General features: G+C 44.9%; 1 protein-coding gene across 2 annotated transcripts; it reads left to right on the top strand.

Moving 5' to 3' along the window:
• Nucleotides 1-389: 389 nt before the first annotated feature.
• On the top strand, nucleotides 390-3359 carry LOC114471056 (uncharacterized). Of its 2 annotated transcripts, XM_028459596.1 has the most exons (4): nucleotides 390-1126; nucleotides 1286-1568; nucleotides 1706-2073; nucleotides 2944-3359. In XM_028459596.1, the coding sequence occupies exons 1-4, from the start codon at nucleotides 840-842 to the stop codon at nucleotides 3326-3328; spliced, it is 1323 nt and encodes a 440-aa protein (XP_028315397.1). In that variant the 5' UTR covers nucleotides 390-839; the 3' UTR covers nucleotides 3329-3359. The 2 variants fall into 2 exon arrangements, with proteins under 2 accessions (XP_028315397.1, XP_028315396.1); XM_028459595.1 differs by lacking the exon at nucleotides 2944-3359 and having other exon boundaries at nucleotides 1706-2581.
• The last annotated feature ends 10149 nt before the right edge of the window (nucleotides 3360-13508 follow it).

Here is a 13508-nt window from a genome sequence, read left to right on the forward strand (position 1 = left end):
GATGTTCCAGCTAATAAATCTGATATTTGAGCTTTTAGTGTCAGTCATGTGTATTAAACATTAACACAAAAGGACAACTTGATTCCAAACCCACCAAACCCAAGAGGGAGAGAGTGAGAGGAGAAAAGGAAGAAAACACACCAACATGAACAAGTGGACCCCGAACCCTCCCCCCTCCCCCCAGAGCACTTACCACTACCCCATCCCCAAACGATAGGATGCCAGTGCAAACTCCACTAGGAGTCAAACCCCAAAAAGACAGACTCAAGGCTGTAGACCTAAGAACCTTCCTCATACTACTCCAAACTCTGAGAGGCTCCCGCAGAGGAAGTAAATAATCAAACTGTAAGGCAAATATATTTCGAAATATATACAGGTATATATTACAGTTTTTCTCGATTGCTAAAGCACAATTTCTAGATCTCTGAGCACAATGACCAGTTGCCTAAACACTTTAATAAATCTGGCCTCTAGTTGGCTTAACTATAAACACATTTCACCTCAATCTCCAATTTCACAAAACTCTGAACACATTTGCATTTGCCAAAACACATGTTGCAGAACTCTAAACACATTTGCACTGCTCTAAACACATTCACACTTATGCTAAACACTTTCACACTTGCTAAAACACACTTTTGCTCACACAATGCAAAATGGTAGACTCAGACATCAAAAGTTGAACACAATGAAAGCACGGGTGTCATTGCTTAAACACTGTGACTCAAAATTGAAGACACATGTGACACCATCCATATTGGCCGCTTGAGAATGCACAACGACTCAAAATTGAAGACACCTGCCAATGATGTGACAACACCTATATAGGCCAGTTTAGAATGCACAGTTTGCTGAAGGTGCCAAACGGCAACAGAATGTACAGAGGCGGAGTTCGTGTCAGAGGAGGGCGAGGAGCAGGCCAAGGAGGGCGAGGAGGGAGAGGAGGAGTGCAAGGAGGAAGAGCAAGACAACCACGTACAATCATCACAGATGAAATGCGAGCTACTGTCATTGACCATGTCATTGTCCATGGAATGTCACTGAGAGAAGCTGGACTAAGAGTCCAACCCAACCTCAGCAGGTTCTCAGTGTCCACCATAATTCGGGCATTCAGACAACACAACAGGTATGTACTGTAGTTACTTTGTCTAAATGTTTGTAGCCCACAATCTAAATTGGTTTCACCACATTACGTTTGCTTTGGGAGACTGGACATTTCCATTGATGTTTGTATTGTAGATTGTAAGTCTTTTTTTGAAGAGTGAAAGCATATTTGTTTCTATAGGGTTGAAAGATTGCCACATCATGGTGGAAGGGCTCCCCTATTTACAGCACAGCAAGAGATCCTCATTGTGGACATGGTCCGGGAAAACAACATCATCAGACTCAGGGAAATAAAGGAGAGAGTCATAGCTGACAACATAAATTTTGGAGGTATTGACAGAGTCAGTTTGGCCACCATAGACAGAGTCCTCCGTCGCCAGAAGCTACGCATGAAGCAAGCTTATAGAGTTCCCTTTGAGCGTAACTCGGACAGAATCAAAGAGCTACGTTTCCAGTATGTGCAAGTAAGTATACATACGGGTATACAATGTTGATTGTTCACAGTACAGTGGGTGTACAAGCTCACTGTACTGCACAGTAGCCCACAGTGTACTGTAGTACTCCTTCTGTGACACTACCCATACTCTATTCATTTCCACAGAGAATCTTGGGGTTGGACGCCATGATGAGACAACATGAATACATCTTCCTGGATGAGGCTGGCTTCAACCTCACCAAGAGACGGAGGAGAGGCCGTAACATAATTGGCCAAAGAGCAATTGTGGACGTTCCTGGCCAACGTGGGGGGAATATCACCCTATGTGCAGCCATGACCTCAGAAGGGCTTCTCCACAGGCAGGCTCTCCTTTGGTCCTTCAACACCCAGCGTCTCCTCACATTCCTGGGAGACCTACGGGACATCCTGATTGACCGTGAGCAGCAGAATCTGGTTCCAGCACAGCCTCCTCCCATCTATGTCATCATCTGGGACAACGTCAGTTTTCACCGCACCAACCAGATAAGAGAGTGGTTCAATATACACCAACAATTCCTCAATGTATGTCTGCCACCCTACTCACCTTTCCTCAACCCCATAGAGGAGTTCTTCTCATCATGGCGGTGGAAGGTGTATGACCGGCAACCATATAGTAGAGAGAACCTCCTCAGGGCCATGGACCTGGCCTGTGATGATGTGGGGGATTACTCAGGCTGGGTCCGGCATGCCAGAGCTTTCTTCCCCCGCTGCCTGGCGAGGGAAAACATAGCCTGCGATGTGGACGAGGTCCTGTGGCCTGACCCCACCCGACGACGTGATGCGCAGGCCCGTGCACAGTCCCCCGCACAGCCCCCCCCCAGGCCCCCGCACAGGCCCCCCCACAGGCCCCTGCACAGGCCCCCCCACAGACCCCATAGAACCTCTTTACTGTAAGAATTTGTGACATGTATCCCCATGTATGCTTTTGTTCTCTTTTGAAATTTGTTTTGGAAAAAGTATGTTTGTACAGGTTGTCAATAAATGAGGTTCCCCTAAAAATAATCTGTGACTTACTATTGATTACTATACAGATGTGATTACTATACAAATGATGGGGTACTGAGAACATCACACCCTGAACATTGTGTTTTCAATTTTTATTGAAGTGTGTGATAGATATCCAATAGTGTTTACATTTTTGCAAGCTGTGAGGACCATTTTGTTGTCAAAGTTTGGTTTGGCCATAGGAGCAACAGTTTTGTGGTGAAAGTTTGGGTTTTGGAGTGAGAGTTTCGTTTTGTAAAGAGACTGCGAGTTTTTGTGGAGCTAGCTTGAGAAAAGTGTTTTGTGTTTAGAGTTTAGAGAAAATGGAGGGCAGTTTCCTGAAATGTGTCCTGACATTCGAGAAAAACTGTAAGAGAGTGGTTCAATATACACCAACAATTCCTCAATGTATGTCTGCCACCCTACTCACCTTTCCTCAACCCCATAGAGGAGTTCTTCTCATCATGGCGGTGGAAGGTGTATGACCGGCAACCATATAGTAGAGAGAACCTCCTCAGGGCCATGTACCTGGCCTGTGATGATGTGGGGGATTACTCAGGCTGGGTCCGGCATGCCAGAGCTTTCTTCCCCCGCTGCCTGGCGAGGGAAAACATAGCCTGCGATGTGGACGAGGTCCTGTGGCCTGACCCCACCCGACGACGTGATGCGCAGGCCCGTGCACAGTCCCCCGCACAGCCCCCCCCACAGGCCCCCGCACAGGCCCCCCCACAGGCCCCTGCACAGGCCCCCCCACAGACCCCATAGAACCTCTTTACTGTAAGAATTTGTGACATGTATCCCCATGTATGCTTTTGTTCTCTTTTGAAATTTGTTTTGGAAAAAGTATGTTTGTACAGGTTGTCAATAAATGAGGTTCCCTAAAAATAATCTGTGACTTACTATTGATTACTATACAGATGTGATTACTATACAAATGATGGGGGTACTGAGAACATCACACCCTGAACATTGTGTTTTCAATTTTTATTGAAGTGTGTGATAGATATCCAATAGTGTTTACATTTTTGCAAGCTGTGAGGACCATTTTGTTGTCAAAGTTTGGTTTTGGCCATAGGAGCAACAGTTTTGTGGTGAAAGTTTGGGTTTTGGAGTGAGAGTTTCGTTTTGTAAAGAGACTGCGAGTTTTTGTGGAGCTAGCTTGAGAAAAGTGTTTTGTGTTTAGAGTTTAGAGAAAATGGAGGGCAGTTTCCTGAAATGTGTCCTGACATTCGAGAAAAACTGTAAGAGAGTGGTTCAATATACACCAACAATTCCTCAATGTATGTCTGCCACCCTACTCACCTTTCCTCAACCCCATAGAGGAGTTCTTCTCATCATGGCGGTGGAAGGTGTATGACCGGCAACCATATAGTAGAGAGAACCTCCTCAGGGCCATGGACCTGGCCTGTGATGATGTGGGGGATTACTCAGGCTGGGTCCGGCATGCCAGAGCTTTCTTCCCCCGCTGCCTGGCGAGGGAAAACATAGCCTGCGATGTGGACGAGGTCCTGTGGCCTGACCCCACCCGACGACGTGATGCGCAGGCCCGTGCACAGTCCCCCGCACAGCCCCCCCCACAGGCCCCCGCACAGGCCCCCCCACAGGCCCCTGCACAGGCCCCCCCACAGACCCCATAGAACCTCTTTACTGTAAGAATTTGTGACATGTATCCCCATGTATGCTTTTGTTCTCTTTTGAAATTTGTTTTGGAAAAAGTATGTTTGTACAGGTTGTCAATAAATGAGGTTCCCCTAAAAATAATCTGTGACTTACTATTGATTACTATACAGATGTGATTACTATACAAATGATGGGGTACTGAGAACATCACACCCTGAACATTGTGTTTTCAATTTTTATTGAAGTGTGTGATAGATATCCAATAGTGTTTACATTTTTGCAAGCTGTGAGGACCATTTTGTTGTCAAAGTTTGGTTTTGGCCATAGGAGCAACAGTTTTGTGGTGAAAGTTTGGGTTTTGGAGTGAGAGTTTCGTTTTGTAAAGAGACTGCGAGTTTTTGTGGAGCTAGCTTGAGAAAAGTGTTTTGTGTTTAGAGTTTAGAGAAAATGGAGGGCAGTTTCCTGAAATGTGTCCTGACATTCGAGAAAAACTGTAAACAGAAGTAAGTTATATCTATTCAGGTTATTACTAACAAGAACATTATTTAAGTGTGCAAAATATTGTTTGAAATGTGTGTAACAGAATCGCATTGTATTAAAAGTGACATGTTAAATAATAAAATACAAAAATAAAATAAAAAACTAATAATACAAAAATCTCAGAACCACCTTTAACAAAGTAAAATAGAATTCTTAACGCGTAAGTGTCATGAAGACAGACCAGGATTCGTTTTCAGAAACACGTTGGCTTCTCCAGGAGATGTAAACTGTCTTGTGACGTTTCATCTTGTGATACGGAGACGGGCTGGATGTCGTATACCAAACCTGACGTCTGGTATTTCTCTTAACTGCCGTCGAATGTCATTGAAAGCAGCGCGAGCCCTGGCTGTTTTGGCAGTAAAATCCAGGAAAATGCAGACCACGGCGTTTTTAATCTTGATCCGCTGCTTGGCTCTGGCGCGTTGTAAGATGTCAATGCAGTCCCCACAGTAGTGCATCCGAGCTATGACGGGACGGGGACGTTCACCAGGTTTAGGTCTGGGCTGAAGTGACCTGTGCGTGCGGTCAACCAACGGGGGTTTTTTGAGGTCAAAAGCTTCCTTCAACAGGGTGGAGATCATGGCTGCAGTAACAGGTCCATCTTCTTAAGGTAGCCCCACGATCCTGATATTGTTGCGGCGTGATCTCGCTTCCAAATCCTCGCATTTACTTTCAAGTGTGAGAACCTGGGTCGATAAGCTCTCGACTTTTGTCTGGAGCGAAGTCACGTCATCCGAACACACAGTTAACAAGCCCTCCATAGTATGTACCGTCCCCTTGAGCTCACCAACCTCCGCTCTGATAGCCGATATGCTACCACTTAGCTCCGTCGTTACAGCTTGCAGCTCAGACTTTATTTGGGCTAAAGTATCGGTCTTAAATACTCCTACCATCTCTTCTTGGAGACTGGCGAGCAAATCCGCTTTAAAGTCTGTGGTGGCTATGTTCAGTGGGGGTCCAGATACGTCGGGAAGAGGCGGCAGTGGAGCCGGAGCTGGATCACTAGGAGCCAAGGATGAGGCAGTGGCAGCAGGCCGCGACACCGCGCCTCTCGAGCTGTTCATGTTTCTAGGTTTTGGTGGCATGTTGGTTATCGGTGAAACAAAATACACTTAAAATAATCTCATTTCTTGTCATAAACACAAAGAAGTGCCCTGAAATTGTTTAAAAATCAGATCCACGGGAGCCCCCAAAAGCACGTCCTACTCCATCAGACTCCGCCTCCAGTCCCCAGACAGCAGAGTTTTGAGGAGTCTGTTCATCTCTGCCTCCGTTGGGCGCCAGACCTTGCAGAAGGAAGTGAGGACTTCTCCAAATGATTTACCCCCATTTGAGATGGGAGGAAACTCCCCCTTCGCTGCTGTAAGCGTCTCAGGTAACGTGTGTCTATAGAGGAGCACATTGTCAGTTGCACCTGGATATTCAATCATTGGCATGGAGAAGGACCACATTTCAATGTCAGAAGTGGAGTCAACACGTGCCTGGGATCGTGTTGTCAGTCCGTCTTTGTATGTTTTTGGCTAGATGCCAGGCGTGGTTTGAGTGGTCGAATCAGACTGAGATGGACGTTGTGGAGGCTGCACGTGTTGAGCTAAGTATGCTGCCCCTGGGTCATCATCATGCAGAGCTGGCGGTGAATTAAACACAAAGTTTGGTAAATGAGGAGAAGTCTCTGACATCCCAGTGTGAGATGTGGGTGTGGCTGTGGTTTGTGGGTGAACGTATGGGGGAGAACTGGCTCCATCTGCCGGACGACGATGGACATCACCCTGTATATTTGGATTATTGAATTTTTTACCTGCGTTGCTTAATTCTGCCAGCAGAGGGCGGCAGAGAGCCGTGATGGAGTGACGTGGGAGGGCGGGGCCGTGAGAAACAGGGGGAGGAGGCTGCATGTGTGTGTGTGGATGTGCAGATTACTGTGTTTGTCTTTTCCCTTTTTCTCCTTTGCAGCTGGATATAAACCAAAGGCAGTTCATACGTCATCATATCTTGAAAGTGATGGCTTTTCACTTTTGTTTTTTGGAAGAGTTTCTGTTCTAACAAGTTATCTTTAAGTTGTGTGAGCTGCCATCGTTCAGCCGAAGCATCCAACATTCATCACCATATTTGAGCTTCATCTGATTAATAAGAGACGTGCTTTAATCCACCTCCTCCTTGGAAGATATTGTGCTTTGATTATTTCCTGACAGTCTGTTGATCAATGATCAATAGCTTTACACTAAAGAACAACACAGACTGTCAGGAAACATGAACATATTATTGTTTCCAGCTTCTAATCTCATAAAGCACCACTGAGCAGCTTCTTACCTTTGGATTGTTGAACTGTCTAGAGGTAAACCGTGGTCCGTGTTCCAGTCCTGGTCCATGAGCCAGCCCAACGATGGCACCAACACATATGATAGTCACATGCTTGCAATGTGTGTAGGTGTGTGTGTGTGTGTGTGTAGTGTGTGTGAGAGTGGTGTGTGTGTGTGTGTGTAGTGTGTGTGTGTAGTGTGTGTAGTGTGGTGTGTGTGTGTGTAGTGTGTGTGTGTAGTGTAGTGTGTGTGTGTAGTGTTTGTGAGTGTAGTGTGTGTAGTGTGGTGTGTGTATTTGATAATGTGTGACCTTGAGTTAACAGCTGTGTTATCACAGTGAGACGTGTGAGAACCCCTGACTTTCCTCAGACAAAGAGGTGATGGAAACCCTTACATCTCAAAGCAGACATACTGTACATTTAATTAAGATATATGAGTAAATATAATTCATTAATTTTGTCACCACAACTGGTCGTAGCTGAATAAGAGTTTTAATTAATTTAAGTTAATGTCTATCACAGACACACACATGTAGGAGTGGGTGATACGGGGAAAAAAAATCATATCACGATATCAATAGTTTAACAATAAAAACAATAATAGGTCAAAGTCAGTGGAGCCACAAAGACCCTTTTATTAATCACTAGCAGCACAATAACTACATTTGGACTTTTTCCTTCATTAAGGCTAAATGTGATTAAATGATGTAGTGATGATTTTTTCAGGGCAGCTCTGAGTTGTTGAAAGTAGTTTTTAAAGTAAATCACATTCAGGACACTGTCTCTTTAAGAATGTGTAAACAGCCCCGTTAGCTGCAGCAGGAGAGCCTTATCGCTCTGCTACAGCGCAGTGACAGAATTAGTTAGAGAAGAGAAACACATGCAGTGTTTCCTCAAACATCTCTCAGTGTTTAACAGACAGACAGACATCTGCACTGAGCCTCTGACAGACAGTCACTGACACAACTGACTGTGTGTCTGTGCACTGGGGGGGAGGGGCTAGTTTTTTAGACGAGTAAACTAACACTATCACACACACACACACACACACACACAATTGGGTAGTTACATACCATCTCAGACGGCGTTCTAGAAACGTTTTTTTTCTGAAAGCATGTCGATGAGTCAGTGTGTGTTGTGTGAGGTGTCTAGAGACAGCTCATCAAGACCCGCCTTACGTTGCTTCTGATTGGTTCATTATTGTTTGATGCCTGCCGTGATTGGTTAGATTTACGCACAAGGAGACATGGATTGGTCTGGGATTGGTTATCTTCGTCAGTCAATCAGAGTTACTCAAGCTACAGCAAGTCATGAGGACCAAAGTTTATTATCATGAAAAAAATAAATAGTGTATTAAATGGGGAAATATAAGCGAGAGAAATGTCAAGTATGGCGTGTGGTGTGAGAATGCGTCAAATTGCATGACTGTCACACTCAAAGCGTGAGGCTTGGCAGCTCTGTGATCTGACTTGCCGACTTCCGTTACTAAAAAATCCACGTTTAACTGACCTATCACGGCGATTAGTGCATCATGAACCCAACACTAAACTACCATATTGTGCACTTTTGGCTGTAAACAGAGGCTAAACTCGTTTCAACTGCCCACAATAATGGCGCCGGGTCGGGAAATGCCCGTATGTTGTGATGTCATGTGGGAATTATGTATAGCTGGGTTTCCACTCCCACCCCCTGCACGTGTCGCCACCTTGTGTGTCACTATAACCTTAGCAGGTAACCACCGATTTTAGCCATATGTCATGGCGCATACATGCATTGTGTGGGGTTGCTCAACCAGAACGAAATATAAGACAGTTTTATTGTATTCCTAAAATAATAACTAGTCAAGGACAACAAACAGAACGTCTGTCCATGGAACAGAGAAACAAATGGTTATGTCAGGTTCTGTTTATTTAGCCCTTAAGGTCCTTTTTAAGTTATTCTGTGTCTTTGTTTATTCGGTTTGAGTCTAGTCTTGTGTTTAACTCTTGTCTGTGTTTCAGGTGTTCCTGTTTGTGGCTCCACCCCCCAGTGATGTCTGTGTGCTTGGTTGGTGATTGATTAGCTCCCTCATGTTTCCACCCAGGTGTGGCCCATTCCCAATCAAGCTTCCCTCACTATTTAGCTGTGCTTGGACACAGTATGGGATCATTGTGTGATGTCCTTGCTCCCTGATTGAAGTTTTGTTTTAGTAATAAAGATGGACTGGCTTCAAGAACGCTATGCATCCATACTACCTCCTTCTCTTTCTGCATTTGGGTCCACACCCACACCGGACCGTGACAGGCTAGCTATCATCAACAGGAAAGCTTTAAAGTCTGTAGTGATCATTTCATCACACGTAAGTGTAGATATTATACATGCATCTCTTGTGGGCCTGCTGAGATGTTATGTTTTCATATGAATACACAACTCGTATGTTTATGTTATCATTCAGGATGCACATCATTGGAAAGCTATGATTGTTGTGACTGAAGCCGTATAAAGTATTTAACGATCCAACAACCACAGCCAAGGTTCTCAATGCTTCTGTCAGATCAATGAAAAAGTACAGTAATACGTCAGCTTATCTTTGAAGCCTCATATTGATCAGGTGACAAACAATCCTGTTAGCTTGTCAAAGGTCCACGTCCTGGCCCGCCCCCAAAATCAGAATCAGAAATCCTTTATTAATCCCAGGGGAAAATGCTTTAGCCCCCCCAAGTTAAGACACAGATTAATTCATAATTCATAATTAATTTTGACTTCTATTCCAGTCAAAATGATCATATACCCTGAGTCCCTGAATTTTTCTATTTACAGAAAATAAATGTATTTCTTCAATCCTAAGTATCTGTTGCCTCAACATGTGTGAAATGAAAAATTAAACAGGCTTTGATAATTATCATTTTCACCTTGTGAATAATCATTATTTTTGTCAAAAAGCACTGACTTCAGACAAGAATTTGACAAAAAGGTTAAAAAGACCACATAATTATCACAACTTCTTGATATTGGATTGGCTACATTAGATCATCATCATTTAGGTTTTTTGTGAAATACGTCGCTTTGCAAGTTGCATTTAAACTATGTCTGTGGATTGTTTGTTCCTAACGGACATTTTTATCCAGTTTTTATCGAGTTCTTTTGAAAGCTTTGGGGGAACATAAATGTATCATGTCAAGATGTAAACAATGAAAGCTGCCACACAAGATGGCGGACTACGGATTGTGGGAAATTTGTGACTTAACACTAGAAGTCCCAGGGATTTCTATATCCCCCCAGAAGTCCCAGAGCAGGGTCAAATGAACTCTAGGACCAAACTGACGACTCTGATGGCTACAATTTGCGTCTATTCATTTGTAAATGAATCACCTGAGAAATCAGCAGGGGGGGAGCCTGACTCTAACAATGGAAGTCTGGAATGTTAGGGGGAAGTGCCCTGGAAGCTAAAGTCACAATGCCCCGTTTATTAACTCGTTCTGCTTGATGCTGGGGGAGAACAAACACAGACTACAAACATTGAAAGAAACAGAGTCACCTCTTCCAACACACCTGATTCAAATGATTATCAGGCTTCTGCAGAGCTGGATGATCATTTGAATAAGGTGTGCTGATTAGTGGCCCTCGAGGACCGGAATTGGACACCCCTGGAATACCCTGTTGTCATGCAGCCTTTTGTGCTGTGGGGAATAAATAGCTGGCTGCTTCCACCTGCTGACACTCCACACTTATTCTACTCAAAATGCAGAGAAGGTTTACCACTCAAGAAGCGTTGGAATTGATCCTGAACAAGGCAAACCCTTGTGACTCAGATGGAGAGGACATAAACCTTCAGCCAAATTCGGATTCGGACTCTGAGCTGTCTTCAGGTTAGATTTCCCAAACATCCTATTTTCATTTCCTGACTTTATTTTTATTTAAAACTGAAGAAAAGAATAATTTGAATTTGTTCACATTGCAGATGACGAGACTGCTCCTCATCTGGAAAAGAGAGCTCGGTTGGAGAGTGAGCCCACAGAGATGGCAAAAGAGGGCACAGTGTGGCATGAAGAACATGTGGGTACAATTCTCCGTTTCACTCCAATGGAACCGTACGTTGCAGATGGAGAGCCAACAGCAAAGGCCAGAAGAAGAATCAGGAGTCGCCTTCAGAGCTTCCTCTGTTTCATTACTGTTGGCATGCTCCGTCCCATTCAAGAATGGACTATTCAGCATGCACGGCAAACGGAGCAGACGGACTGGTTCATGATCCTCCATGAACTAATGGCATTTATTTCTGTTATTATTTTGAGGGGGGTGACCAAGGTTCCATCTCTGCGTGACAGCTGGTCAGCATGCCTGGGAAACCCACTTATCACTGGAATTATGTCACGAAACCGTTTCCAAGACATCATGCGTCACCTACGATTTGATGACATGTTTACGCGCAGTGAGCGAGTGCAGACAGATAAGTTTGCTGCAATTTCGGATGTGTGGGGATCGTTTGTTACCAACTGCATCACATGCTACAACCCTGGTCGACACATCACAATTGATGAACAGCTTTTCCCATCGAAGACTCGCTGCTGTTTCCTGCAGTACATTGCAACAAAACCCGACAAATTTGGCATAAAGTTTTGGGTGGCTTGTGATTTGAAAACAAAGTACATCTGCAATGTTCTCCCATATCTTGGAAAGGACCCCAGTCGTCCCAGTGAGGAGAGACTTTCTGAGAGTGTGGTGATGAAGCTGATGGAACCATTTATGGACAAAGGCAGGACGGTCACCACGGACAATTTCTTTACATCACTGACACTTGCACGACGACTGCTCAGCCGGAAAACCACCATCCTCGGGACAGTCAACAAGATTCGCCGGGAAATTCCTCAGTCAACTAGAAAGATGGACCGCAAGGAATTCACCACTCAGGTATGTTGTTGGTCTTTTTTATTCCATCAACACCTCTGAGTGTGTCATTGTGTTTAAAACCGCTATAATAACAACAATTTCTTCTTTTTTAGGTGTTTTCCACCACTGGTGCCACGCTGACGGTGTATGCGCCCAAACGAAAAAAGACCGTCTACATTCTCAGCAGCATGCACAGCGTGGTTGAGACTGAGGAAACCATCAAAAGGAAGCCAAACACCATCACCCAATACAACACCACAAAGTGCGGAGTGGATGTGATGGACCAGATGGTGCGGGAGTACAGTGTGCGCACAGGAACACGGCGATGGCCAGTCGCCGTGTTCTACAACATGATCGACATGGCGGCACTCAATGCACATCTGCTTTATCAAGCATGCACCGGGGTGCAGGAGAGACGGGTGGACTTCCTGGTTCAGCTAGCAAGAGAGTTGGCTAACTCTCATGTGAGTGAAAAGAAGGCACTCAAAGAGCAACTGCGCCAACAACAACCGCCTACACCTGGCCCTGGGAAAAGGGCTAAGTGTCAGATCAACCATTGCTGCAAGAGCAATCGCGCAACTGTGCGATGTGTTCATTGCCACAAATACACATGTGGCAAATGTAGGAGAGAGATACCGTGGCAGTGCCAAGTATGTCACGAGTCTCAATAAGAGGATGAAGGAGATTCTTCTAAATAAAAACCATTGAAAACAAATCACAGTTGTTCTTTTGCACATTTCTCACACCACACTGTCATTAAAAATAAATAATTTTTGTGTTCTCTTTGGGTCAAATGACACCTCTATGGGTTTTATAGGTAAAAAGTTCATTTGACACCTCTGTGGGACTTCTAGTGTTAATTGGAAACCCATCTATAGATCTCACTGGTCTATGATCATCATCTCCCTCCAGAGGCACCGTGCACCTCGTCCTCCAGCAGTGCCTGATAAACCACTGTCAGTGTGTTCCTTTTTATAACAGCTACAGGTGTTACAGCCATTGATCAGCAGTTATGGGTGATGATCATGTGATTTTAATTACTATTATTATTAATATCAAACTGTATTTGTTGGTGCGTGCACGTCACTCACTCCCTGGGATCATATCATATATGATGACGTGTGTGAAATGTGCAATGTTGGATTATTTCACACATATATATCTATTTCACAGAGCTGTCTTTAATTTCATCCTTCTCCTGTTGGGGGCGGAGTTTCCTGTTTCTCATGATTGTGTGCGTACGGCAGGGTCAGAGCTGATGTGGAGGTGGAAACATCATCTCACCAGTCCCAAACGTTGCTTTTGTACGTACGCAGCGTTTATAAATGAGGCCCCTGGTCTGACCTCTGACCTCTGTGTTGGTTCTACAGGCCCAGCTGGGGGTCTCTCTTGCACGGGGTGGGGGGTTGCTCAACAGGCCTGTAGACCAGCGTCCCACCAATCCAACCCAGCTCCCACTCTGAGACTGTAGGCAGTGGTATGAAACCACTGGTCCCAGCTCTCATTTTAGGACTGTAGTCCAAAGGGTCAGACAGCCCGTCCAGCTGCTACCTTTCCTGCTGTGGGGGCAGCATCCTTAGCAGGGAGGCCCAGACTTCCCTCTCCTCGCCCACTTCATCC

The sequence above is a fragment of the Gouania willdenowi genome, chromosome 10 (assembly GCF_900634775.1).
Source record: "Gouania willdenowi chromosome 10, fGouWil2.1, whole genome shotgun sequence".
NCBI classification, from domain to species: domain Eukaryota; kingdom Metazoa; phylum Chordata; class Actinopteri; order Blenniiformes; family Gobiesocidae; genus Gouania; species Gouania willdenowi.